The sequence below is a fragment of the Branchiostoma lanceolatum genome, chromosome 5 (genome assembly GCF_035083965.1).
Source record: "Branchiostoma lanceolatum isolate klBraLanc5 chromosome 5, klBraLanc5.hap2, whole genome shotgun sequence".
NCBI lineage: Eukaryota > Metazoa > Chordata > Leptocardii > Amphioxiformes > Branchiostomatidae > Branchiostoma > Branchiostoma lanceolatum.
This window is the reverse complement of record NC_089726.1, coordinates 1,999,444-2,027,079: the sequence shown is the minus strand read 5'-3', so window position 1 is coordinate 2,027,079 and position 27,636 is coordinate 1,999,444. Positions and strand designations below refer to the sequence as shown.

The following is a 27,636-nucleotide window of genomic DNA, read 5'->3' as shown; positions in this document are numbered from 1 at the left end:
TTCAAGGATGACCATAACCCTCTTCCTCCAATCCTCTCTGTCCTCATTGCTCTCGGCAGATCTTCTGGTGCGCATCCTGCATCCTCACACAGCTGCTGTATGTAGGTCGTGTGAGGTCTGCCTACACTTGCATGCCCATGTTTTGGTGCCCACAGGAGGACATCCCAGACAATCTCTCCCTTACTCCTCCAGGAATGTCCAGCGAAACGTAGCCTCCTCTCACGGATGACTTGAGATATGGGGGGTAAATGATATATTATATACAACAGATATATTACTATATAAACATGTAAATTATTTAGAATATAACGTGTCAAGCTCCTCAAACCTCCAGCCCCCCTCCCCGTCAAACTGAAGCAGGTGGGTGTGGTATTTCCTGTGGGAGGAGGAAAGTAAAACGAGATTTGAAAAGCGAAAGTTCCCTGCGGTACCATAGAAATTTGTTAGGTGGCCCAAAATCCGATCAGTTCAAGGTCTTACACAGACCTACCCACCTACAAAATATGAAGACAATACATCCAGGTATTCTTGCGTTATCGTCCTGTGGACTTTCACATTCCTGTGCAATTCCTAGAATTCTTGCAAACTGCACACAATATATACCAATTTGGCTCGCCCCTGAGGCGTCACCAAAAATTGTACGGTTCTTGGTGGTAAATGTGCTAGATGTTGGCACATTGGCAACCAAATCTGTAGTGTTTTTTTCAAACTTATAGACAGATAAGCCGAAGAGGCTTGGTGGGCATCACTCCATCACCAGGGAAGGTCGGTGTAAAGTGCCTTTCCCAAGGTAACACGTCGTCATGGCATAGTGAGCATTGAACCCTGGACCTATTGGTTAAGAGTCCAACACTATAACAGTTACTGGAGAAAAGAAGAACAGAAAATTTCTATGTATAAATATGGATATTATTTTGAATATGACATGTCGAGCTCATTGAATCACCAGCCAAGGGAGAAAACAACAGAAATAAATGTATGACACTACAAATATGTGTTTTCAACGTTCTTTACATGTAAATATGTCCAGAAATGCAGCTTGTACTCTTCAGTACAAACCTGGTGTGTGCGCCATGAGGCAGTTTACTGTTTATGCAATACAAACAAACAATGAGATAACACAGAATTGTTACAAGAACGAACTTAAAACACAGTGAAAACCTACTTAGCCCTTCTGTCATGAAATAAAGTCCCTGTGAAAATGGGTATTCATATGCAATATAATGGAACACCTGGGAAGCAACTATATTCAACTTGGTATTCGTATGGAACACCCTGTCAACACATGCCAGCCTCAAGTTTGCTGGATCATATCAAACAACACAACACAGAAAGCCTTTGTCCGACATATTATCGGAGGGCAATGAAATTTGTTGTTTTTTATTTCGAAATCAGGCAAAAATTAATGAGCGCGCTGATGTCATAAAATTTACTTGCTGTGGCCTAATGTCGGCACATTTCTGTATACTGACATTGCTACACGACCCAAAGTTCTGCATCAGCCAACATTTGTGTTGCCATGACAAATGTTTTCTTGCCATGGCAACGGTTGTGTTACCATGCCAACTGTTGAGTTGCCATGCCAACTGTTGAGTTGCCATGCCGACAGCGACATGACATTTGACCTACCAGAGTGACGGCCTGTGGGTGATGGTGAGGAGAGCTATCCCAGCATCCTTTGCCCCCTGGAAGATCTTGCCCTCGACATCGATGCTGACGGCACTGGTGCACTCGTCAAGCAGGGCAAACTTCGGCCTGGTACAAACAAACAAATAAACAAACATCAGTCTACAACCACAGTATGTAGTAGAGTGGATTCATTCCTCAAGCTAACCGACATCTTTCACACCGCAGTCGTTCCTCAGTAAGACATCTGAAGCCGCATAGTTCCTGTGTAGGACTTTTATTCAGTCTAGTACCACGACCGGTTTCGTGTTACAGCTTTTTCTAGTGTACAGACTAAATGACACAAGTACATGAGGTTCTCATTTATATAGCTATACAATCACAGTAACACACTGGTCAAGCAGGGCAAACTTCGGCCTGGTACAAACAAACAAACAAACAAACAAACAAACAAACATCAGTCTACAATCACAGTAACACACTGGTCAAGCAGGGCAAACTTCGGCCTGGTACAAACAAACAAACAAACAAACAAACAAACAAACATCAGTCTACAATCACAGTAACACACTGGTCAAGCAGGGCAAACTTCGGCCTGGTACAAACAAACAAACAAACAAACAAACAAACAAACAAACATCAGTCTACAATCACAGTAACACACTGGTCAAGCAGGGCAAACTTCGGCCTGGTACAAACAAACAAACAAACAAACAAACAAACAAACAAACATCAGTCTACAATCACAGTAACACACTGGTCAAGCAGGGAAAACTTCGGCCTGGTACAAACAAACAAACAAACAAATAAACAAACAAACAAACATCAGTCTACAATCACAGTAACACACTGGTCAAGCAGGGAAAACTTCGGCCTGGTCGTTCAAACAAACAAACATTAGTCTACAATTATAATTACACACTCGTCAAACTGGGCTGAATTCACCTTAGCAGTACAAACAAATAAAGAGTAAACAAAGAAAGAAACAGTCTTCAAAAACATTCTCGTCCAGCAGAGCAAACTGGCCCAGTGGGAAAATATTTTCTTTTAAGATCGCACAGTTACTGCATCAAGATGTCTTTTGTCAAGGGGATGTAATTGTCCCTCACCTGTGGTAGAATATCCTGGCCATCCCCATCCTCTGTTTCTCTCCCCCTGACAACACATCCTTCCAGTCGCTCACCGCACCCCAGCCTGGAAAACACAGAACAGACACATGTAAAACACATGTCACACGGTCGAGACCTTCGGGGACTTTGCTCCCGACCACTCCCCAATTGCGCAAGCAAGGGCTGCGCTGGGTTGGCATGGTAGTAGCCTGGAATCCATCCTATTCTAGCTCCAGTTTGGGCCTTTGATCGTATCTGACAAAAATACTGTAAATGCAGAAATGTTCAGAGTGGTGTTATGTTCAACTGTTCAGCGCGAACATAAAACCACCACAAAACGTTTTGCCCACCTATGACTGTAGCGCTAGTATTGTTTCAAACGCGAACTTAAAACTGCCTACCAACTCCCAAACATATATAGATGACCTTGATCATGGCTAACTCCAAACCATGGTCTGGGGAAGGTTGGGAGGCCATGGTCAGCTATGTGTGACAGGAGCTTTACTGAAAAAAACACTAACTTTCCCCTACTATCGTCTCCAATCATCTTATAGTAAGTTTGTTCAAATTCTTTTGACTGTCTGTTTCTGTACATTTCAAAAACACATGTTTCTGTATACTTATGGAAGAGCGTGAATGATAATTAAGACAAACATTTCAAATTCACATAACTAAGACAAACAAACACCGGCTGTACCTACCCCCTTCCCTCTGCACTATATGCTGCAGGTGCACGATGCCCAGTATCCCCATCAGGTCCTCATCTGTGACTCCCCTGTTCTGCATGTTGTCCAGCGTGTCCGGGTAGATCACCTGATCCCGCAGGGTTCCGATAGACATGTACGGTCTGAGGAGGGGGGAAGAAAGAATGTACTCAGCCCCCTAGCAGCTTGTCCTGGAAGTACAGGCCTGGGCAGTTTTAAACCTGCTATACTTGGGAACATACATGTATGCTCTACATGTTTCCAGAGTATCGGGGTAGATCACCTGATCTCGCAGGGTTCCGATACACAAGTACGGTCTGAGGTGGGGGGAAGAAAGAATGTACTCAGCCCCCTAGCAGCTTGTCCTGGAACTACAGGCCTGGGCAGTTTAGAACCTGCTATACTTGGGAACATACAAGTATTCTCAGCATGTTGTCCAGAGTATCGGGGTAGATCACCTGATCTCTCAGGGTTCCGATAGACATGTGCGGTCTGAGGAGGGGGGAAGAAAGAATGTACTCAGCCCCCTAGTAGCTTTTCCTGGAACTACAGGGGCGGTTTAGAACCTGCTATATTTGGGAACATAAATGTCTGTTCTGCATGTTGTCCAGAGTATCCGGGTAGATCACCTGATCTCGCAGGGTTCCAATAGACATGTACTGTCTGAAGGGGGAGGGGAGAAAAAATATACCCCTAGCAGTTTGTCCTGGAAATGCAAAATCTGCTAAACCTCTCGATATCCTCCATAGCTCTGGGCAGGTTTTCTCTTTGCATTATTTTGCTAAACTCCTTGGTTCCCAGACATTTTTACATAAAAGCTGAGCAAGAGGCCATTGCGAAAACACACCGCTGGGATGAAGACAAACAAATAAAGAAACAAAACAGAGTAGCAATCTTTCAGTTCAGAATTTCTTGTGCACAATATTTAGATTTAACTAGTGTGTCTCTAGTGTGTCTCCAAGTAGATGCTGTGAGCTGTTAGCCTCATCTTTGTGGGATGAGTAGCATACTGTGAGCTGTTAGCCTCATCTTTGTGGGATGAGTAGCATACTGTGAGCTGTTAGCCTCATCTTTGTGGGATGAGTAGCATACTGTGAGCTGTTAGCCTCATCTTTGTGGGATGAGTAGCATACTGTGAGCTGTTAGCCTCATCTTTGTGGGATGAGTAGCATACTGTGAGCTGTTAGCCTCACATTTGTGGGATGAGTAGCATACTGTGAGCTGTTAGCCTCACCTTTGTGGGATAAGTAGTATACTGCGAGCTGTTAGCCTCACCTTTGTGGGATGTAGAACATCCGGTCAGGTTTTGGCTTGTACACCTTGCCCTTGTACACAGGCCACAGCCCGCCCAGGATGCGGAACAGCGAACTCTTCCCGCAGCCGTTAGGGCCGGTGATCAGGACATGCATCCCAGGCTCCATCTGGGGAAAGTTGAATGATATGTTTATTGCAAGTTCATGCCTGTGGGCTAATTGCAAATACATGGTAAAAACATAGGTAAAAAACATACATGCGTCAGTAAATTGTGTCTGACTTTGTTGTACTAAATACAATTGTTGGCTATATTTAAACTAGCTGGGTTTGACTTCTTTTTTGGAGGCAGTGGAAGATGAAAAGTCCCACTTTTTCTAGTATTTGTGGGTTCTGTGATTTCAAGAGAAAGGTAGCTTTTTGTTCATCCGTGAATGTGTAAAAGTAGGGGTATTTTGTGGTAACTTGTTTAAATAATTCGGTTCTTTCGTCACTGTTAAATAGACATTTGGAAATAAAATGAAAGATACTGCAAATTCCTTCATTTCTTTATTCTTTATTTTCTATTTTTGTGTGCTTTTGCACAGAAATGGACCATGTGACACTGCACTCAAGTTTTTATAACTTATATTAACAGTACAGAGAGCAATAACCCATTCTACACCTGGGTGAAGTGAGGAAAGTAATGTAAAGTACATTTCCCAACGGCACAAGATGGGTGGCGTCAGGGGATTTGACCCAGGTCCTGGGTTTAACACCCCGCTGTTACGCCACACGACCCCACTGCAAATTAATTAATTAATCAATTACTGACCAGGGTTAAGGTTCAGATTCTTACCGTGAGGTTAAGGCAGGCCACGACCACATCACCCGTAGGGGTGATGATGGGGAGGGTAAGGTTTAGAGGTGAAAAGTTAAGGTTCAGATACTGACCGTGAGGTTAAGGTAGGCCACGACAACATCGCCCGTGGGGGTGATGATGGGAAGGGTAAGGGTTAGAGGTGAAAAGTTAAGGTTCACGTACTGACCGTGAGGTTAAGGTAGGCCACGACAACATCGCCCGTGGGGGTGATGATGGGAAGGGTAAGGGTTAGAGGTGAAAAGTTAAGGTTCACGTACTGACCGTGAGGTTAAGGTAGGCCACGACCACATCACCCGTGGGGGTGATGATGGGAAGGGTAAGGGTTAGAGGTGAAAAGTTAAGGTTCAGATACTGACCGTGAGGTTAAGGCAGGCCACGACCACATCACCCGTGGGGGTGATGATGGGAAGGGTAAGGGTTAGAGGTGAAAAGTTAAGGTTCAGGTACTGACCGTGAGGTTAAGGCAGGCCACGACCACATCGCCTGTGGGGGTGATGATGGGGAGGTCCTTCAAGATGATGCTGTCCCTTGTCTCTATTACTACACCTACAATGTAGGGAAAAAGCACACAGAATAGACTGTCTTCGCTAACAGGGAAGTTCACTCACATGGGCTAACTCTTAAAAGTAAAGGTAGTCCGAAAGCTTTTTTTAACGCCACAGGGGCAGTGGGTTACTTTTAAATTCCTAGAAATACAGCAATTAATCTGAAAGCAAACTCTGCCGAGGCAGCATTTCTCCCATGTTGCAATAACCAAGCATTCAGATACAACAGATCATGATTTTTCACAATCAAATCGAAGGAAGGAGGGAAGGAGGGAGGAGGAAGGAAGGAAGGAAGGAAGGAAGGAAGGAAGGAAGGAAGGAAGGAAGGAAGGAAGGAAGGAAGGAAGGAAGGAAGGAAGGAAGGAAGGAAGGAAGGAAGGAAGAAAGGAGGGGTTTATCATAATAATAGGTACAGCCCGGTAGTTAAAGTACCCTACCCTCTATCCTGAGTGGCCCTTCTATCCGCTGCAGTCCCTTCACAGCCAGCTGTCTCTTGCCCTCCCCCTCGGTCGCCGCCACGGCCGTTCTCTGGTACCGGCCCTCCCGCATGTCCTCGAACACGTCAAACATCTCCGACACTCGCGTTGTGTACCCAGCGAGCTCTGTCACCTGTGGACAAAAGGAAGACTTGTTGTGAGGAGCGACACCTAGCGAAACATGTTGGTACTGCAAGAAAAACATCTCCGACACTCGTGTCGAGTAGCCAGCAAGCTCCGTCACCTGTGGGGAAGAAATAGGACTGTTTTTTTAAGAACATCACCTAGCAGTGCTTAATGGAACTGCAGGCAGTACACCTCAGACACTCGCGTTGTGTACCCAGCAAGCTCCGTCACCTGTGGAGAAGAAATAGGAATGTTTTAGGAGTGACACCTAGCAGCGCTTAATGGAACTGCAGAAAGACATCTCTGACACTCGCATCTTGTACCCAGCAAGCTCCGTCACCTGTGGAGAAGAAATAGGAATGTTTTTAGGAGTGACACCTAGCAGTGCTTAATGGAACTGCAGAAAGACATCTCTGACACTCGCATCTTGTACCCAGCAAGCTCCGTCACCTGTGGGGAAGAAATCCGAATGTTTTTTGAGGAACGTCACCTAGCAGTGCTTAATGGCACTGCAGGCAAAATGTCACTGTCTATCCTATACCTCACTGGCTGTGTGACCTGTGGGGAAGAAATAGGCATGTTTTTGAGGAGTAACACCTAGCAGCGATTAATGGTACTGCAGGTAAAATTCAGTGCAATGGACCTTCTGGAAAATGATGATAAAACGTGAAGTAATTTATGTTTCTTGAATGCAGAAATATTTCAATAAACAGGCTTTGTTTGTATCACCTAGTACCACAGGCTATTATAGATTCATATCATGTGTTTACCACTGCAAGAATGGACTTTTCCATTTACAACATGCGCAAAATTCAAGGGGTATGAACGGAGGGTTAGAGTCTGATGATTGCCCAAATTTTGTGATTTCTGTGTTTAGATAGACCATCTCCAGACTTTGAAATGCGTGTGAGTGTGAGTGATTTTACAAAGTTGGTATTAATGCCCCCCCCCCCTTCCACAGCCTCTGTAATGTATTACTGTTCAATGATGCAATCATACAAGTTGTACACTATCAGATCAAAGTCCATCACCGGACAGACGTCACAGCTTGTGGTTACATCGCAAACCAGGCACCAGTAGAGATAAGAGACCACGTGTGTGCACACATGAGTAATCTTTGACTCCAGTTCTGTTTGTCTGGGCAAAAAGCTCAGCAGGGCTCAAAAAATCTCTTTTATGATACAGTGAAAACTGTCCCCAAGAAGACCCCTTCAGAGACCGATAAAATCTGGTCTATGTGGTCACTATAGACAGGATTGTTATTGCTTGAGTCGATCAATGGGAAAAAGGATCTAAGGGACCATTAAAAATGTGGTAACATTGGACACGTTTGACTGTATTCGGCAATACTGTACGTATGTAGTTCATGTATCATAGCTGCATATTCTTTTCAGTTAAAAATTTCACTCAACCAATTTACATGTAGTACCATTACATGTGCATGTGCATGTGCATGTACATAGCAGCTTTCTTTTGCAACTTCAAATTCTTTGAAATTCCTTCAAATTGCATATATTGCTTTGAGGTGAGGTGAGGTGAGTATTTTGAGCCCTACATACACAATGGTGACCTGTACAGAGCAGTACATGCTAGTGTTGACATACACAAGTCATGCGCTCTCCAGCACAAATGCACACATCAGCTCAGTATGTGCACGTGTGCCCATACCCTGCACACACACAAATCAAACTGTACACTTTAGGCCACACCAATTGAATTTCTTGATTAAAGGAATTTAAAAAAAAATGCTAGATTGGAAAATCAACATGAAAACAGAATCTCGGAGGAAAGTTGGTACTTTGGTGCACACAGTTTCAGGGAGTGAACAGGGACAGGTGTAAAGTTTTCACCCCAGCCTTCTGTTTTAAAGATGTCCTCGTGCTAAAATTAAAAACAGTCCCTCCTTACCTCCTTATAGGATGAGAATATCCTCTCCATGGCATCGGCCGAGTCGAACAGTAGTTTCCGGGACGTGGTGAAATCCTGCGTCCGTTCACTAATGGCGTCGTTTCTCGCCGAGTCACTTAAGCTGTCTGTGAATGCACAACATATGTACTATTAGATAGATAGATAGTATCAGACTAGTGGCGTCGTGTGGCGCAAGTGTAGAGCGCGCGACTGTCAAACAAATGCATATATGGGACCTTGGATCTAATCCCGGGTTGTGCCCAGAGACATGTCCGAACTTGCGCCCCGACGTTGTGCCCTTGGGAAAGGCACTTTACACACACACCCCCCTCAGTTAGAGGGACAAGTCTCCAACGGCAGCTGTCTTCAACTGGCGGACGAGAGCAGCGCCAGGCGGGCTGGCGTTATCAAGGCGGACCTCGAGTGTAAGAGTCATCCGGCAGCTCGCTGCTAGCATCCCAACCAGAACCAGCACGTCTCCCTCGAATTGGTGCCGCTGGAGATGGCGGATGCCCAAAGTGTGTGGGTTTCAGATTTGCAACCTGTCATCCACCTTAAACAAATTCACGCAAAGGCTACCGTGTCAATTGACACAGTCACCATACTCAATCTGTATTTGTATCTGTACTATGTATCTGTACTATGTATCTGTACTATGTATCTGAATACGAATAAAGATAATACGAGTGGTTGACATCAGTATCAGACTGCAAGCAAGAGAAGCCCTGCAACAGTCACCATAGCTACGTAGCCTGCATAAGGCTTTGGCTGAGTTCTAAGAGCTGGATAGTTAATATATCTTGCTAGTTCATGCCCAGTGCTGACCAATACTAATCCAGACTGGGTGTTTTCGGATTGATCCAAGTTACTATGTAAAGAAACAGTCATTTTTGTATTGTCATAAGGTCACATAGCGCAGCTTTAATGTCTACCCTGCCGTAATCTGTATGCTTCCCACCCAGGGGTTACTGTGAATGCAGAAATGTTCACAGGAATTTAATTTCGCAGTAGGGAGATAAAAACTGAACAAAGTACAAATAATTTTTCTACTTTGTTTGATAAAAAGCTTTTTGAGTCTCCCTTCTGACAAAAAAGGCATTTTAAACAAGTGCAACATTCAAATATCAAACACTGGTTTGTCTTGAAAGTCTTCTCACCAAGAAACTTTTATAGTCGTGCGTGTCAGTATTAATTCTCTATGCTTAATATTGGTCTAACAAAACAAAACATCAACTGAACAGGATTAGGTCCATGTTCAGGTACGGACCTGAACCTAAATCTCTGGACCTAAACTTGGACTTGGACCTTATTAAGCTGAACCGGTATCCACCCCTAGTCACCATAGCTACGTAGCCTGCAGAAGGCCTTGGCTGAGTACTAAGAGCTGGATAGTTATATCTTGCTAGTTCATGCCCAGTGCTGACCAATGCTGATCAAGACTGGGTGTTTTCGGATTGATCCAAGTTACTATAATGTAAAGAAACGGTAGAAAAATCTTCTTTTTGTATTGTCATAATGTCACATAGCGCAGCTTTAATGTCTACCCTGCCGTAATCTGTCAGGGTGCGTAATACTTTTTTGAGCCAGGTTGCCCATGTTGCAACCTAGAGCAAATGCTAGGTTGCACATCCAAATTTCAGGTTGCTCCAGCAACATTCACCGATTTCTTCAAATCAAGCTCATATGTAGCGTATAATACTACTAATATTTCAAAATATGTATTAGATAGTATTGTGTTCCCATTGACCTAACAACATCTTGTTTAGCTGAGGGCAGTGTGTTTTTGTCTTTTTCAGCTCAAATTCCACGATCTATGAAGGGTTTTGGATGGTTTAAAATGAAACAGTGTTGATTTCTTTATTTCAATTGAAGATTTACCGAATTTTATGAGAGTGACACTGTGTTTTTGTGAGCTTCCAGGGCTCCGATTGAGATCTTTGGCTCAAAATATAAGGTTGCACACTGCACTACCTGGGTTTGGAATCAACTTGCACCAACCGAAATCTTGTTGCACCGTGCAACTTGGTATTTCGCACCCTGTCTGCATGCTTATATATACCACCCAGGGGTTACTGTGAATGCAGAAATGTTCACAGGAATTTAATTTTGCAGTAGGGAGATAATGGAGTGTTTGCGGTGGCTTTGAGTTTGCGTTTGAAACAACAGTAGTGATACAGACGCGCACTGGAGTGGTATTTTTTCGTGGAGGTTTTAAGTCTGCAGTAAAGAGCTCTCCGCGAAAACCGCAACCATAAAACCACAGCAAACATGTCTGCATTTACAGTATCTAGAATTGGAGGGTACAGAAGGTGTCTTCGTGTTTAGTATTTACCCACCCTCGTTCTAGTAGGCAGAGGCTGTCATGGCAGTCCGGCCACGCTCTACATACTTCATGACTAGGGGTGGGTACCGGTACATAAAATTCAGGTCCGGTCCAGGTCCAGGTCCAGAGGGTCAGGTCCAGGTCCGGACCTGTACCTGTACCTGATTATAGTAGTGTCGCAGTACATAATATTTTGGAGAGCGAGACACACGTAAAAGTCTCCAAACGTCATGTCTGGAACGATATAATTTCTTAGGTTTGCACTTTGTCTCAAAATTATAACTATACTCTCCTCGCCGTCTGTTTACTCATCCTTTAAGTGTTTCTAGATATGATTCACAGCTAACGTCTTCGAAAACGACTCGTTAAATTTTCTTAGACCAGTTATGTGGCCGCCTGCTGGTAGTCTGGTACTTTGGATTTTCTAATCGGTCCATAGGCCGGTCCACTGATTTTTTACGGACCGTTTTTTTTGGACCGGTCCATTAAGAAATACCGGTTTTGTACCGGTACACGGTACCGGTAGCCACCCCTATTCATGACATATCTGTTGGTGGCTGTTATGCAAAAACGTTCTAATATTCTTCCTAAGGTCCATGAATAGTTTCATCGGGTTGGTAAATAACTGAATAAAAAAAACTCCTCGTACACAACCAATTGATTTACATTTTTACATTCAATCGATGATGCGGTAACCATCTGTCACCTTGTGTTTACTTTTTGGGAACACCTCTGTAAGCAGCGCCACCTATAGCTGCAGTACAAAGTGAACCAGTCAGAACTGCCCTGAGGAAGGGGACAGACGGTCATCGAAACGTCGCTTGAACAAAACACTTGGTTATATACAAAGAGTCTTTTTATTCACTGCCTCCTAAGACGTCTTCAGATTGCACATGAGGATTCGTGGGGTCGTGTGGCGCAACGGCAGAGCGTTCGACTCAGAACCGAGAGGTCCCGAGTTTGAATCCTGTCATGTCACCGATCCTGTGCCCTTGGGAAAGGCACTTTACACGACTTTCCTTACTCCACCCAGGTGTGAATGGGTACCTGACTTCGGTTGGGGAAAGTTGTATTGAGGTCACCTGGTGGCGGCGAATGGCAGCCGCCCAGACCCTTGCGACAATTACATTAAGTGCAAGTGTGCAAATATGTATCTTCTGTATTATTGTGTATTATGTGATAGTAAAACCATGCAGCAATTCAGCATTCGCTGCCATTGCATGGGTAATTTTGGACCAATAAACCATTTATTATTATTATTAATATTATTATAAGACGTCTTCAGATTGACCCACCCTCGTTCTGGTAGGCGGAGGCCGTCATGGCGGGCACGGCGACCATATGCATGTGCAGTGTAACTATCCTGCTCAGTTGGACACTACCTATACAAGTCTACATCTGTTCTAGATCTGTGTTCACAATCTCTTGCTGTCTGGCTGACCTGGCACCCTGCTGACAAGACAAAAAGGCTGCTAGAACTTAATGTGTGATTTAGTCAGGCAAATCAATTGTGTAAAAGATATCCTTCTATGCTTCATCACTACCTACCCTCGTTCTGGTAGGCGGAGGCCGTCATGGCGGGCACGGCGACCATGAGCAGTCCCGCGGCGCTCCAGACGTACTTCATGAGGAACTGCTCCAGCATGATGTACCACAGCCGCTTCCTGAAGATCAGGTTCATCTGGTCCGCCAGGGCGCGGTAACTCTTCTGCAGAAGGGTCAGCTCAACCTGGAAGAAGAGGAGGGGTCGTTCAGTAATACTATCTAAAAATACATCTACGGCCCCAAAAATCAAGGTGTATCATCTGATGCATACTAGCAGGCAATATGCCAACGTACATACAAATGCATCAAAGGGGCCTGAATTACAGCTCTTTTCAAGAACTTTGAAACTGGACATATCATCAATTAGTATGAAGTACACAAAATGTTATAAGGGATGGAGCTCAACTGGTAGCAGCCTCACAGTTGAGATCCTGGTTCTAATTAGCTGCTAACTGGGAGACCCCGGTTCAATCCTGGGAAGGGCATCTCAGTTGAGGCTGCACCTGTCTTTCAGAAGGGACACGTGTTTAAGGAGGTGCGTCGAGCATGTTAAAGGGGAAGGGCTATATATATATATTGCTAGCAACCCCTCCTTGTAAAAATGTAAGGAAACTTATTGCCCTATGTGCCACTACAAGGAGAACAAAATGTATACATTGTGTACCTGGTGTCTCCCATAGAAAGCGATCTCCGAGTCAGTGATGATACGTGAGTGGACGTATCTGAGATAAGTTTAGGTTTAGGGTTAGGGTTAGGGTTAGAGAGACTTGCAGAGTGGTTACCTGGTGTCCCCCGTAGAAAGCAATCTCCTCCGAGTCGGTGATGATGCGTGAGTGGACGTATCTGAGGTAGGGTTAGGGTTAAGTTAGACAGACTTGCAGAATGGTTACCTGGTGTCCTCCATAGAAAGCGATCTCCTCTGAGTCGGTGATGATGCGGGAGTGGACGTATCTGAGGTAGCCTTTCCTGTGAGCCTCCTCCGCCACCAGCTTCCCAAACCTGGGAGACACTGCACGCAGGATCTGCAACACGGAAATACAGCAAATACATTTTAAATTTGCAGGGATTTAATTTCGAGGCAGGGAGAAAATGGAGGGTTTGCGGTGGTTTTAAGTTTGCGTTTGAAACAAAAGAAGCACTGAAGGTGTAGGAGGGAATAATTTTTTGCCATGGTTTTAAGTTTGCAGTGAAGAGCTCAAGCGGGAATATAAAACCACCACAAACATTTCTGTATTTACAGTAGAGTCAATCCTCGGTCTCAAAATACAGGGTGCATGTGCACTTTTGAGCACCCAAAATTGGAGCTGTGCACCTAATTTTTGACCTTTTGAAAAGCAATATAACCTTTTGTTGTACTTTATTGATGTACATTGCTAGATTGATAGATGTATTGCTTGGTTGAAATTTGAAATCTGAACAGAATTACAGATGACAAGTTCTTAAGAGAGGCAGTAGCATCAAATTTATGTTTTGCTGACATTCAACTTTGTTTTATGTGGTGCACCCAAAATTTTTTCTGTGCATCAAATTTTTTTGGTTGGGTGCACCGGTGCATCTATTTCCAAAAAAGAATTTTGAGCCCCGTTTGGGACTTAAACCTTCAGCCTAGCTAATTGAAGTAATTCATAAAGTAGATGCAGACGTTTGGTTTGTATTGGTAAATAAAGAGGGGATAACAGATTTACATATCAGGGACCTGCTCCGGTAGAAAATGGTGTGATGTCCTGGACTAGACCTAGATAATTGCTAGGCACCATAATGCCTAGTACATCATAGCCACTTAACCTCACCTGTGAACAGTCATGGTGACTGTTGCACCCAGGCTTCTCTTGCTCGCAATCTACTGGCTAATATATCAGACTGCAAGAAAGAGAAGTCCTGCAAGTCGTCATGACTATGTAGCCTGTAGAAGGCTTTGGCTGACTTAAGAGCTGGATAATTAAGAGCCAGATAGTTGCTTGGCAACTGGATGTCCATGACAACCACTATTAGTATAGAGGTCTTATCTGCTGAATGTCTAGTCTCGAGAAATCCAGCATTATATCATGATGAACTGTTAGCCCTTGATTTAAATAATATTTTGCAATTTTCGTTTTCAGTATATATTAGTATATCAAATATACTGTAAATTGCTTTGTTATTCTAAATGTTGAGCTGCGTCATTCCTATTATACCACTCAGGTATGTAAGTGTGACTCACAACATATCGTTAGGAATGTCAGATATTTTGGCACCTTGAGCAGTGATCTTTAGGCAACCCCCTCCTAGAGATCATGCTCCCAGGTATCCTGTCCAGATATGCAGCCTATACTGTTAAGTGCAAACCTGGTGTTTTGCGCTTCTTCCCCTTTGTGAGGCTGTTTACCGGGCATGCAATAAAGAAATGAACTGAATAAACTTGTAGAAAACCTATTTCCCTACTTCACACATTTAAGTACTGTTCAAAAATTCATATTTCTAATGCGACTAGACAAACCTCCCATTGAAAAACATGTCTGTTCTTTTATATCTACTATAACCGAAAAGCGAGGAGAAGTAGAATTTATTTAATGATAGTCATATTCTTTTGTATCCGCTAACTGTACTTGTATTATCTTTTGTTGTGATCTGTACTTAGCCAAGTGTGGCAGAAATGTGCAATAAAGGTCTTCATTCATTAATACAAACACGCTCACCTGTCCTGTGAAGAAGATAGTGGTGCCAGAGATCATGCTGGGTATCCTGGCGCTGGCGCCCTTGTCGGCGGCCATGTTGACCAGCGCGGCGGAGATGAGCACGATGTCGAGCATGGGCTTGGTGAGCTGGGAGTACAGGTGGGCCACGGACTGGGCGAACATGGTCAGGTCCTCCGTCAGACACTGGTCCGGGTTGCTGAGCCGCCCGTCAAGGTTGGTCACGCGGTAGTACGTCTGGCGGTCGAAGTACAGCCTGTGGGGCAGACATGACATTGGAGATACGTTGATGAAGGTTAGACATCCAGGTAATAAGATACGGCAAAAATAGTTACTCAAGCAACTTGATAAAATTTCAAAACAGACGTTTCAGACAGCATCCGCTATCTGACGAGAATCCACTATCTGACGAGAGATAGCAGATGCTGTCTGAAACGTCTGACTGTTTCGAAATTTTATACAGTTGCTTGAGTAACTATTTTTGGCGTATAATATTGGAGATGCCTTCTGACAATGACCAGAGATTTCATATATCCTCCTTGGTTAATCTAAAGATGGAGCATGACCACTACATGTAGATAATTGCCGTGGCAGAAAGTGGCATCAATGTGGCACTGCTTCAACTATTTGGTTCAAGGCTTTGCAGTAAGGTAAGTAAAGCAGTCATCCTTGATTGAGGTAAGCATGATGCTTTTTCAAGAAGCTAGTGGTAGTGCAAGGTGGCTTCACTATAGCTCATATCTTTGACCAGGCACAACGGGTCACCCCTACTCTTCTCGATAAGTGTGTTGGGTTCTTTTACGTACAGAGTTTTGATGCTTGAGGGGTATATGCCTGAAGCTCCCTCATACACGGGGCTTTACGTCACCATCCGAAATGACTAATGCAATCCCTTACAACATGTCCGAGCTGGAGTCGACCCTAGGATAAAACTCGGGGCCCAGGATCCACGGAATTTGATCCAGATGGCAAGGCAGCTGAGATGTATTCCGCTTCACCCTTGGTCCCAGCCGTCCAGTACCGAGGGCGATACAGCACACACCTTGTTGTATTTGTTTAATAGTTGTTACTATACATTGTACCGTGTACAATTGTCGTGCAATAAAGTTCTTCTTTACTTACCTGATGGTCAGACTGGCAGAAGATCACCAGCAGTGGAGAACCTTAACTGAACGCTATGCTGGCCCTACGGCTGACTAAGCTATGGGAGAGAGTGAGTGAGAGTGTTACTTACTTGTACGCGTGGTTGACCAGGCGGGTGCGGAAGGCGAGAGACAGCTTGTTCTCTAGGAAGCGCAGCGCGCTGTTGATGAAGGTGGCGGGGACGGCGATGGCGAGCCACTGGGCCAGCAGGGCGGCGAACGACCTCATGTCGCGCCGCACGATGCTCCGGACTATCCTGCCGTCCATCTTAGCGACGTAGATGGACAGGAAAGTTCGGCAGACGAGCGAGACAGAGTGTAACGTCAGGAGCCCCGCCTCCTTCGTCAACACACCGGGGAAGAGGATTTTTATGAGCTTAAGAAGCTGCTTAAAGAAGTCCTTATTAATGGTGGCCGCTCCTTTCCTGTTCACACCAGTCCCTACGGTTCCGTTTGGCGACCCGGCTTTCTCCTCTTCCGCCGTTCTTTTCTCCTTGGAGCCGGCATTTTTCTGGGGGGTTCCGAGTTGGGAGTAGATGCGCGGGTACAGCTTCTTGAGCCCGTAGACCACTGCCAGCGCGACCACGGCTCCCTGGGCGATCTTCACGCCCTTCAAGCTCTTCTTATAAACTTCCTTCGTCACACTTGCCATGATTTAAGGTAAACGGGGTCAGAAATAAGCGGTCACAGAAGAAACCGTCCGATGTGACGGATCAATGTCCATCTGCGGCAGCCATGTTGGATATTACCCGTCATGTCCCTGCGGGTTACTCTAGGTCACATCAGACCGAGGCTCACAGAACAGGAGGGAGAATCAAAAGTCGTCTGACAGCCACATTTTGCTGCATATTTTCGCGATTTCACCGAGTTTGGGAGACATTTGTCAAACAAAAGGCTGCTCTACAAGTAAGTCAAGTGTTAATTCGTTCTCATCGCAGTTTCTGACTGAATATTGTCATGATAGTGAAGCAAGTCGACCGTGTTGCTGATTAGCCCTTTTGGACAGCCATGTTCACTTGGTGGACAGTGTTCAGCACCAAGGACAGGAGTGTTAACTGTGTGTGGACAGTGTTCAGCACCAAGGACCCACTCAGACCGGTTGTAGCCTAGCGTCCCATCAACATCTATAGACTACTATCTGTGTAAGGAGGGTGTTAGCTATAGTCTATAGTTTAGATTCTTGGGTTACTAAAAACATTGTGACTTGCCATGTAGTAGAAACCTCCATCTCAGTTCAGTTCCACTGAAATGCCAATGAGTTGATGTTGATCTCATACCTGTGTTTTTCCTATGCAGGACATCCTCTGCACGATGAACTGGGTCGGTGGAGCAAGGTACAGATTCTTTTTCTTACACATGGTTATTCCAAGACATAGTGTTGAATAGGCTAGAGGTGAAAATGATGATAGTGCAGAATTTCTATTCTTATTAGTAATGTTAGATAGGCTTAAAAGTGTTAATGTCTCGACTATATATCTGTATCATGTATATCTAACTTATGACTAGCATATGTCATGTACATAATGCAATATATTTTAATAGTCTTTCAAACAAGCCTTATTCTTGCAATGTATAGACGAATTTGCATTGTCCTCTCTAGGAGCCGACTGCGAATGAAATATGAAAAGAAACAACAGAAGGTAAATATTACGAAAATATATTTCTGACAAAAAGTGACATTAAGTTCACATTGATATTGCATATTAATCTTCATTACTCTTGGTTCTACACTTATCATGATTTCCTTATAAGGGCATGCAAAGGAAAATGATTATCACAAATAACATGTATGATGAGAGGAGTTGCAAGTAATACTACAAATGTTATATATATATTTGTATGGGGCCACAATCGATTTGAGGGCTGACCAAAGACGGGTCAAAGATACAACTTACTTATTTTGAAATTACAATACAGATATGTTGTTCTTACCAGTGTGTACTGGCTTTTCAGGATGTTTTTTTTTTTCATTTTTGAAATTTATTCTAACCATAACAGTCAATGTTTTTGTCTGTGTCATGCAAGATATGTTGATTAAACTGAAGTACTGGGAAGTCTGTTTGTTGGTTACATTTATACCTACTAACTAAAGGCTTCTCCCTGCATGACTAGGACTACTTTGAGAGGAAGAGGTATGCCAGACAGGTGAAGACGGTCCGACCCCTGTCCCCTGGTGCCGCACACAGGAAAGGGGGCATCAGCCAGGACCTGCTGTACCTACACACCCTCAACACGGCTCACAGCATGGACAGGAAAGGTTGGTTGCTTTATTTGCAGAACCAGTAAACCGTTTTTGGCTGTAACGTGCCAATTTTATACTGTAGGTACAAGCTGCATAAGACTGGACTGTACTAGTAAGGTTTGATCCACTCACACCAGGATGCACCCCTACTCTTTTCAGTAAGTGTGGTGGGTTCTTTACTAGTAATTACGTGCTCGAGGTGTGGCTCTGCTCAAACACAGTACCTCTGGTTTTACGTCCCATCCAAGGGGATGTCCCTAACCAAAGCTAGGTACTCATTTTCATCCTTAAAGTGACTTTCCCAAGGGCACAACATTGGTGTTCAAGACATTCTTGAGAAGGCCTCAATAATACTATTAATAGTGTTATTTTCTTGGCAGTCTTATGGCACTCAGAGGAATTATGTAACTTTACATTTTCCTACATATTCTCCCAGGTTGTGTGAGTGCGCCCTCCTCGAGGCAGGTAAACAAGGTGGACCTGAGTAAGGCTGGCGGCTCCTTCCCCATGAGAAGACAGGAGGACTTGGAACTGCCCAACATGTCTCCTGACTACAGCAAGACTCCTTCAAGGCTCCAGCTGGCAGACTCTGCCGACAGGTAAGGATTAAAGGTTAAACTTAAGAGAATAAGACACAAGTTCCTTTCTTGTAAGGAGACAAAAAGACTTGGAGCTTCCCAACATGTCTCCTGACTCCAGTAAGACTCCTTCAGGATTCCAGCTGGCAGACTCTGCAGACAGGTAAGGATTAAGGGTAAAACTTAAGACGAGTTCCTTTCTTGTAAGGAGACAGAATGACTTAGAGCTCCCCAACATGTCTCCTGACTACACCAAGACTCCTTCAAGGCTCCAGCTGACAGACTCTGCAGACAGGTAAGGATTAAAGGTTAAACTTAAGACAAGTTCCTTTCTTGTGAGGAGACAGGAGGACTTGGAGCTGGCCAATGTGTCTCCTAACTACAGTAAGACTCCTTCAACACTCCAGCTGGCAGACTCTGCAGACAGGTAAGGATTAAGGTTAAACTTAAGACAAGTTCCTTTCTTGTGAGGAGACAGAAAGACTTGGAGCTGCCCAACATGTCTCCAGACTACAGTTAGACTTCTTCAAGACTCCAGCTGGCAGATCCTGCAGACAGGTAAGGATAAAAGGTTTAACTTAAGAAAGTTCCTTTCCTGTAAGGAGACAGAAAGACTTGAAGCTGCCCAACGTAGTTTCTTAGGAAGAATTGTACTGTAGAGAACAAAAATAAGTCTGTGTACCTAAGAAAACTATGCTGAAAGTTCAACTTTGTTCTTCACACCAATTTATTTTCTTAGTTCTCAACAGTTTAAGGTGAAATGTAGTAAGCAGAGGGCATGGAGAAAACCCTTAGTTATTTCTGTATTTACTCTATCATAATGAATGCACCAGTTAGGCATAAACCTGGTCCTCTGGTTTTGTTTTCAAGCTCACAGTGATCTTCCAATTTGCTTTAAATCAGTCTGAGCAAATGGGCAACTTTGCAAAATTATTCTTTACTACATGCATCCATCAAAATCACAGTAGATCTAATACTAGTTGCATTCATGTATTCAAGTTTCACATTCCATTTTTTTCAAATACACAGCAAACCCCCCTGCCAACAGTACTTGTCGTATGATATTACTCAATGAAAAAAATATTCGTGCACAATGAATGTATACTTAGGAAGCTAGACTTGTTTTCGACCTACAGTTCTGTGGCAGGACATAATCAATTGTGCCTCATACACAGCAAGCCCCCCTGCCAACACTACCAGTCGTATGATGACTGGCTCACCAGTGGGAAAGTTGGGGCTGACACGTCGGACAGTGAGGTGCACCTGTTTGATCAGAGTGCAAGACTGCGTGCAGCTGTTGCAAACACGTCTGACAGAGAGGCGCAGAGTCATGGGGTGGGCATCATCTTAGAGCCAAGAATCCCTGTTTTAATGGCATTGCTTTGTTTTCTTGGTTATGTAATTCTTTGGTAAGAGGAATAATTGAAAAATTGAGAAATGTATAAAGTAAAAATTTTTTTGTTCTTTTTTTAAAAAAAGGTTGAAGTAACTGGGAATTAGTCAATCATTTTTCTGCCAGCTACTTGCTTCAAGTTCATGCTTCAAAGTGCACTTCTCAAGCACACAAACACCGTTCAGCAGTCCTTCCGAAAATAATTTCCTCAGGTTGGTAGAACATAGGCTATTGGAGTTGTCAGACACCTTCTTAAGAGCTTCTGTGTCGTTTCGGTGTCTGACAGGTACAATGTACCTTCTTGGAATTCAGAGCTTCTAACTGGAGTGCTGCTTCTCGTCGCTATAAGTAGCCGATGAAGGTGGCGCTTTTGGGATTGTGTTCTACTTATATCGTCGAGAAGCAGTACTCCAGTCAGAAGCTCTGAAGAAGGTGTCTGACAGACGCCAAAATGTCTGCAGGTGAGGATTTACTGGTTGTGAAAAAAGAAAACTCCAATATGCTATATCATTCAGCAGTATAATGTAAATTTTGCAATTCAGACTATTGTTTGATTTCTTTTTCCTCAGACCCCCTTTGTCCCCTATACCACGCCTGGCCCAAAGGCGCACTACAGGGACCCCTTCAGGAAGTTTACATCTTCCTCAAGTCTGATGAAGTTTGAGGAGGGTCCGCACACCCCCGACCTGCGACACAACCATGACTTTGACCCTGAAGTGGCGGGCATTGTAAATCCGCCCCGCACACCTGGCTCGTCTCACAAGAAGAGGAAACTGGCCAGGATACCCTCTTCAGGCCGAAGCGTGTAAGCTTATCTGTATCTATCTAAGCAATTTGTACACATTGGAGGCAGGTACTGCCATGCATACATTAGCGTCAATATCGATCATCATAAAATCCTAAAAAGGGTACCTCATCAAAACTCAAAACCTGTTTATAACTGTGATTTCTGTCAATCACAACCTGAGTAGCAATTCATTCGTACATTTGTGTAAGTTTTACTTGTATGAAATCAGAACCGGTAGGTAATTATATCATGTTGTGACATTCATCGGGATGCAGAAAAAGAAATAAAAGCAACTGAATTCATCTCATGAGTCAGACCTTGAATTTGAGACAAAATTTGAGAGATTTTAGGCCAACTGTATTTTGTACTTTGCATGACATATGTACAAAAGGCAAGTTAAGCTTAAAGTCATAATGCTGGCTACATGTAGGAATCCAAACAACAGCTACAAGCACATATGCAGAGTTGTCATGAAAGGGATGATTGTATGAGCCCAAGTTTTATGTCAAGTACATGTATTTGTTCCTTTTTTTAGCTGATCTGGACTGCCTGTTTCTTCACAGGAGAACTCCTTCTACCTTCAGCTCCAGCAGTCAGAGCAGCCTGGGGTCACCTGCAAGAGGAGACACACAGGACAGAGTGAGTGTAGTAACACATTACATCAAGTCCATTATTTTCATTATCTATTTCATTGTGAGATCACTCCTTCTAATGGAAGCCAGTAGCTAAACTTGGCAATGAAATCAAATCCATTTTTTAATAAACTATTGTTTATTTCATTGTGGGATGACTTCTTCTCATGGCAGCAGGTGACTGAGCTTTTCAAGCTTAGAACTGATAAGCTCAAGTGTACATGGGGGGCTGTCATTCTGTCACTGATTCAGTGGAACTGAGGATAATAGTGATTAATTAAGGTGCTACATGCTTACAGTACTGTAGAGACTTAATTGAAGGTATCCAGGAACATATTGCATTATTCAAAACAGATAAAACAGTTGAATAAGTCTCTAACAGAGTCAGACTTTCAGACAGCATCTGCTGTCTTTCAGCGGTGAATTGAATGAGTGTCTGTAGGTAAGTGGCACTAGTTTTGAATTGGTAGAACTAATATGGAAATATCTGCATAGACATTACATTATGCACTGTCTTAAACATTATCCGATCTACTGAACAAGTTTACTAATACCACAACTATATGAAATGATTTATCAGTATTTTGTAAAAATAGACTGTGTTACACATTCTCTTGCTTGCTGTCTGGGGCTAATTGCCCCTTCCCCCTTAGCGATCTAGGAGGATGATCAGTCAGGCAGGCCGTTTGATACGTTTAAGTCAGGTTTATGGACTTTACAGCTGACAAAATGTATTGCTTCTTCACCTAGAGCCGCGAGGAGGAACGGCGTCCCATTCTGCTTCACCAGAGTGCACAGAGTGAGAGGCCTTCTCTTCACAACTGGCTCAGCTCCATCTCTCGGCATGTTGAAAAGACTGACACCCATCCCAACAATACCACTCCTTCAACTACTGATCAGCTACTCTCATCAGGTGAAACAACATTAATTCTTTAGGCAAGCAGTAGAGGACAACCGCAAGTCAACCGTACACACTCACGCCACATCCTCAGAAAACAGAACTTTATTCGAGCCCACATCCAGACTAGTTTCGCCTTGCATGTGGCTTTCTCAATGGTCAGAGCTTCATTCTTCATTCATTTGAGTCTTTATTTTTGATATTAGGAAGAATCACTAATTTAACCTTAAAAATTTTACTAGTACTTGTCGCATATAATCAATTAGGGTGGGGGAGTTACCATGAACAGAGTTTGGGAGATACAATATAACACTGTCAGGAAGTAATGATATGGCACCACTAAACTAACAGTGCTTACTTACAGTACTTACTAACAGTGCAGTTGTGTTTATTTGCTTGTAGAAAAGGAAGGTCCCAGTCTGGTGCAGCTTGACTACATGCCAGTGCTATGTTTATGTATTACATTTAGAATCTTAACTTAAGTATTGGTGAAAAACACAGACAATATCAAGCGATAGTTCTCAATGTGTAACAGTTGTCAGGATATAAACTAGTAATCCCCAAATCTATGTCTCAACTAGTAATCTACTAACTTATAGTGTTATCTCTGGATGTGCAGAAAAGTCTAACACCCATCCCGACACCACAACTCCTTCAACCACTGATGGAGAGACCCTCCCTGCTGGGAAAAGGAGAAAGCTGGATTTTGGAGAAGCCTGCAGTACCGATGCCAGTCAGCAGAGGGCAGTGGTAAGCTGCAGTGATAACCATGCTCAGCCTCTGGTAGGGAGAAACCTCAAGTTTAACACCTGGGATACAGTGTACAGAGAAGAAACAAGAGATGAACAGTTTAGCGTAAGGCCAGAACCAACAACAGCTACGAAACAAAACACTGACCAAACACCTGAAAAAATGACCAGCCAAAAAGGATACCAGGCAACCTTGCAGAACCTAATGAGTATGCCATTAACTTGGGCTAACCAACAGCCGACTGAAAGCAGACAGAAGCAAGAGATTTCAGCTGTTGCAGAAGAGGCCTTCCCTGCTGCCACACAACAGTTTGCACCAGGTTCAGCACCAAGGACAGGTACTGGTTTTCAATACAATGTATTTGTGTATGTTTGCATAGGACTGGTGGCAGAGGCATCACAAGCAGCATCTCTGGTATTTTTACACCCTTTCTTGTGTTGGTGGATGGCTGTGTTGTAAATACTGCTACTTAACAAGAGTTAGCAAGCAGCAAGAGTTACTGCTTGGATCAGTCATGCAAGGATACTGCTATAAAGAGCTTCTTCCTGCTTCTTCCTGCTTTTGCTATGGGTTGTATTCTAATAGTTTCAATAGTAATTCTAATAGTTTACTAATGCTCAAAGCTTTCCCCAACAGGAAATCCAAACTTCTTACTTTTTTGTTTTGCCTTTGATACAGGGGAAGAGTTTGACACCCCAACTAAGGAAATTGCCAAGAGGTATGGAAATAAGACACATAGTACCCATACTTTTTCTTTCCGCATTCTGTTCACCTACCCCTCTTGGTCATAATGAAATCATTTTTTTCTATTTTTTTTGGCCAATGCTCTACACTTATTCCTTTTTGCATGTATGAGAACATACCTAATGTAACTTGTGAAAACCTCCCATTTTGCACTCTAGAGGAAAGTACTAATAACTGACTTTCTTTTTCCATACAGGGTTTGCCATGAAGACAGAGACGCACATCAGGATGAGGTTTGTGAAGCTATTTACTTGTCTTACAGGCATGTCAATAGAGTTGTCCAAATCTCAGCTAGATACAGTTCTTTGCGATTAAGATGATTGCTATTTTCTTTAACCCTTTGAAGGTCTCCACGCCACACATACGGGACCCATTTTCACCTCTCTCAAGTCAGGGATCTGTTTGCCTCTCATCAGGTAAAGCAACCTTAATTCTTTATTTTTGATCTTGAGAAGAAATACCGGTAACTTTGCAAATTCTACTTATTCTATATGATCAACAAGAGTGGGGGGTAAAGAGTCACATTAAACAGGATGGGAGTTATGATATGATACTTTCATGATGTAATGAAGTGCAGATGCGTTCGTTCTATGCGAGAAAAGGCTAGTGTAACTACTTAGTTAAAAGTCAATGCTGCCTTTATGTACTGCTACATTAGAATATGAAACGGATTATCGGTGCAAAACATAGAGACAATAACAAGTGACAGTTATTAATATGTGAAATATTTGTCAAGTTATCTCTACGAGAAGATGTCATTTATCAACTAATAATCGACTAACTTATATTCATCTGTCCATCAGGTGTAGAATCTCTGTCGTCCTTGGATCTCTCAGAAGCTTCAGAAGAGCGAGAGGTAAACCTCAGTCAAGAAGAGGTAGGAAGTTTGCAGCAAAGACATCCAAACCCACGGGCTATGCATAACTCAACCGTAACAAATGAGTGGGACCTCCCATTAGATTTAGAGAGTTGTATCATATACATTTGTCCAGGGAGCATTTATTTTTGTCTATAAGATAAGATGCTGTCATATGTTGCTTCAGTTTCAAGTAAAGCGCTTTTGTTTGAACCATTCCTATTTCCTATACTTTTGCACTGAATCAATTGTTGTAACTGCACGTACTACCTATCAATTTAGAAGTTGCACTTGAGTGGTCATGATGTTTTCCAGTCGAAAGAAACTGACAGTTGTAAATTATAGAACACGAAAAAATGCCTGAAAAAGAATGCTCTTTCTGCCATTTCACAGTTGCAGACCCTAGAAGAAGCTCTGAGTGACCCACCATGCACATTGATGTGCGTGCCCAAAACAGCTGCGGAAATGAGCCCAAATGCAGACACGTCCGGGGTGGAGAAAGATGTGTCTGACTGCCTCCAGCTGCTCCTGACACTTGTGGAGTGTGGAAGTTTTTCCAGCGATGTGGAAGATGTGGGGATCTCCCTTGTTGCCAAGCCTAGAGACAGCCCAGCTGTCAGTTGTGAAAAAACTGCTTTGGTTGGGTCAGTGTCTTGCCAAAGTCTTGGCGGTCCGGCCAAAAGTCCAACGGCCACTTCAAGGCAAATTCCAGACCAGAATGAAGCAACCGAGTTTGTCGGCTCTGAAAAAACTGCTGTGGTTGAATCAGTGTCTTGCCAAAGTCTTGACGGTCTGGCCAAAAGTCCGACGACCCCTCCAAGGTGGATTCCTGACCAGATTGAAGCAACTGAGTCGGTTGGTTCTGAAGATACTCTTGTGGTTGAGGCAGAGTCTTGCCAAGTTTCCACTGATGAAGTGCCACATTTTACAGAGGATGAAGTTCTGGTGAAGGAAGTCATTGATAGCATTATCAGAGATGCTGTTGATGATGAAATACCTACTGAAGAGGAACAAGATAAGACGATACATAAGGAAGGAACGTGTGAAGATGTCATTGCTACGGAGCAAGACGATGTGAAAACAGATATGTCTGCAAACCCTCTTCCAAATGAATCGAAACAATTTGAGAGGACACTATCTGACCAGCAACAACAACATAAGACGGTACATGAGGAGGAAACAAGTGAAAAACAAGAAATTGCTGAGGAGCACGATGATATGAAAATCAATGAATCTGTAAGCCCTCTTCCAAATGAACCAGACCGTTTTAAGACAGAAATCAGGGAGGAGAAAACTCAAAAGGACCAACAAACGCAAACCATCTCCAAGACAGAGGATACAGGAGTGCAGACCGAGGCAAGCACCACTGATTACAGTAAATCTGAGACGGAAATGTCCATGGAGGATGAGCAAGACACATCAGGTTCTCTTGACAAAAGCCCTTCGCGGTCTGACAAGTCTACGCAGACCCCAGATCAAGAGGGCTCGGTCGTGGGAGAAGAAAGCGCCTGTGAAGTTGACGAATGTGAACTGAAGGCCAGGGCTGTACTTAACAAGGTGAGGGGATTACCGGAATCCTGCAGGAGAGAGAAACAACTGCTAACGATGATGAACGATGTGGAGGAGCTGATTGATAAACTGGAGAGTGCTCACATCCTACAGTCTTTGAAAGAGGGCACTGCGGCATGAATTTGTTTTGAAAAATCACCTCATTTCCCACCTTTACCTTGCTAACATGTATTCCCAGGAATCCTACCAACTTGTCACCATACTCAGCATAGAATCTATTACAAACCAAAAGAAAATCAAGTAAAAGTCTTTTTATAGAGGGCACTTCTGCATGAATTCAATATAGGATTCGCCTCATTTCCTTAACTTTACCTTGCTACCATACACACACAGAAAACTACCAGCTGATGATGTATGCTTTCATAAGATATATTGCAAACTAACTGAAGAGCAAGCAGCATGAAATATGGACCACCTTAACAAAAACAAACAAAAATCTTTGCTACGCTTCATGTCATTCTGTTAGACGAGACACTACCAACAGATAATATGTAATATTACTTTTAAACTGAATTTAGAAATCATATTGTGCTATTTAAATGATACCTGTTTAATCCAAAGATAAAGTATTAGAAATGGCTAATTTTAGTAATAGGTGTTGCATTTTCTGCTAGTGTCTCTAATCTGTTTGTCATAAGGAGTTGGCTTAACTTGGCAAATTGATGTTCTATCACATTAATTTACCTTTGTAAATGGAGTGTTCTATTCATGTCAGGGAATTTAACTGTTGTGTGAATTTATGAAAATGTAGATAGATACTAGATTGGAACTAATACAATGTTTCAAAGAATTTATTGCTGATGTTATGACATGTATAAACTAATTCTATTTGATATGATTTGTTCATTCTTTGTTGTACGTTGAATTGCTTTGTAATAAATAGCAATGTCTAGTGGCA

The 27,636-nt window shown here is 43.2% G+C and overlaps 3 protein-coding genes across 5 annotated transcripts in view; 2 read left to right on the top strand and 1 right to left on the bottom strand.

Annotated features, from left to right (window-relative positions):
• The window catches only part of LOC136434344 (ATP-binding cassette sub-family D member 2-like), a 20,758-nt gene extending 3,703 nt beyond the window's left edge, over positions 1-17,055 (bottom strand). The window contains exons 1-12 of one of the 3 annotated variants that reach the window (XM_066427125.1): positions 16,382-17,055; positions 15,151-15,403; positions 13,366-13,497; positions 12,479-12,659; positions 8,608-8,732; positions 6,535-6,706; positions 6,004-6,098; positions 4,715-4,860; positions 3,437-3,582; positions 2,736-2,820; positions 1,630-1,755; positions 70-376 (exon numbers count right to left, since the gene is read on the bottom strand). In XM_066427125.1, coding sequence (XP_066283222.1) covers positions 295-376; positions 1,630-1,755; positions 2,736-2,820; positions 3,437-3,582; positions 4,715-4,860; positions 6,004-6,098; positions 6,535-6,706; positions 8,608-8,732; positions 12,479-12,659; positions 13,366-13,497; positions 15,151-15,403; positions 16,382-16,941 — 2,103 coding nt within the window. In that variant the 5' untranslated portion in view covers positions 16,942-17,055 and the 3' untranslated portion in view covers positions 70-294. Of the gene's footprint in view, positions 1-69; positions 377-1,629; positions 1,756-2,735; positions 2,821-3,436; positions 3,583-4,714; positions 4,861-6,003; positions 6,099-6,534; positions 6,707-8,607; positions 8,733-12,478; positions 12,660-13,365; positions 13,498-15,150; positions 15,404-16,381 lie in introns of those variants that run through there. The other 2 variants (XM_066427124.1, XM_066427123.1) reach the window with 2 other exon arrangements.
• On the top strand, positions 17,025-25,237 carry LOC136434633 (uncharacterized). Its single transcript, XM_066427546.1, has 13 exons — positions 17,025-17,195; positions 17,586-17,623; positions 17,890-17,929; positions 18,402-18,546; positions 18,968-19,130; positions 20,285-20,444; positions 21,072-21,307; positions 21,853-21,928; positions 22,672-22,834; positions 23,439-23,569; positions 23,807-23,906; positions 24,510-24,546; positions 25,117-25,237. The coding sequence occupies exons 1-13, from the start codon at positions 17,025-17,027 to the stop codon at positions 25,235-25,237; spliced, it is 1,581 nt and encodes a 526-aa protein (XP_066283643.1).
• LOC136434349 (otolith matrix protein OMM-64-like) lies at positions 23,710-27,636 on the top strand. The gene is made up of 5 exons (XM_066427132.1): positions 23,710-24,287; positions 24,510-24,546; positions 24,660-24,729; positions 25,117-25,190; positions 25,563-27,636. Exon 5 carries the CDS (start codon positions 25,608-25,610, stop codon positions 26,856-26,858), a length of 1,251 nt encoding a protein of 416 aa, XP_066283229.1. The 5' UTR covers positions 23,710-24,287; positions 24,510-24,546; positions 24,660-24,729; positions 25,117-25,190; positions 25,563-25,607; the 3' UTR covers positions 26,859-27,636.

Coding starts and splice junctions, on each gene's coding strand:
- LOC136434349 (XM_066427132.1), top strand. CDS start 25,608: ATGTGCGTGCCCAAAACAGCTGCGGAAATGAGCCCAAATGCAGACACG.
- LOC136434633 (XM_066427546.1), top strand. CDS start 17,025: ATGTTGGATATTACCCGTCATGTCCCTGCGGGTTACTCTAGGTCACAT. Junction 19,131..20,284: donor CTGGCAGACTCTGCCGACAG/GTAAGGATTAAA, acceptor CCTCATACACAG/CAAGCCCCCCTGCCAACACT. Junction 24,547..25,116: donor GAGACGCACATCAGGATGAG/GTTTGTGAAGCT, acceptor TCTGTCCATCAG/GTGTAGAATCTCTGTCGTCC.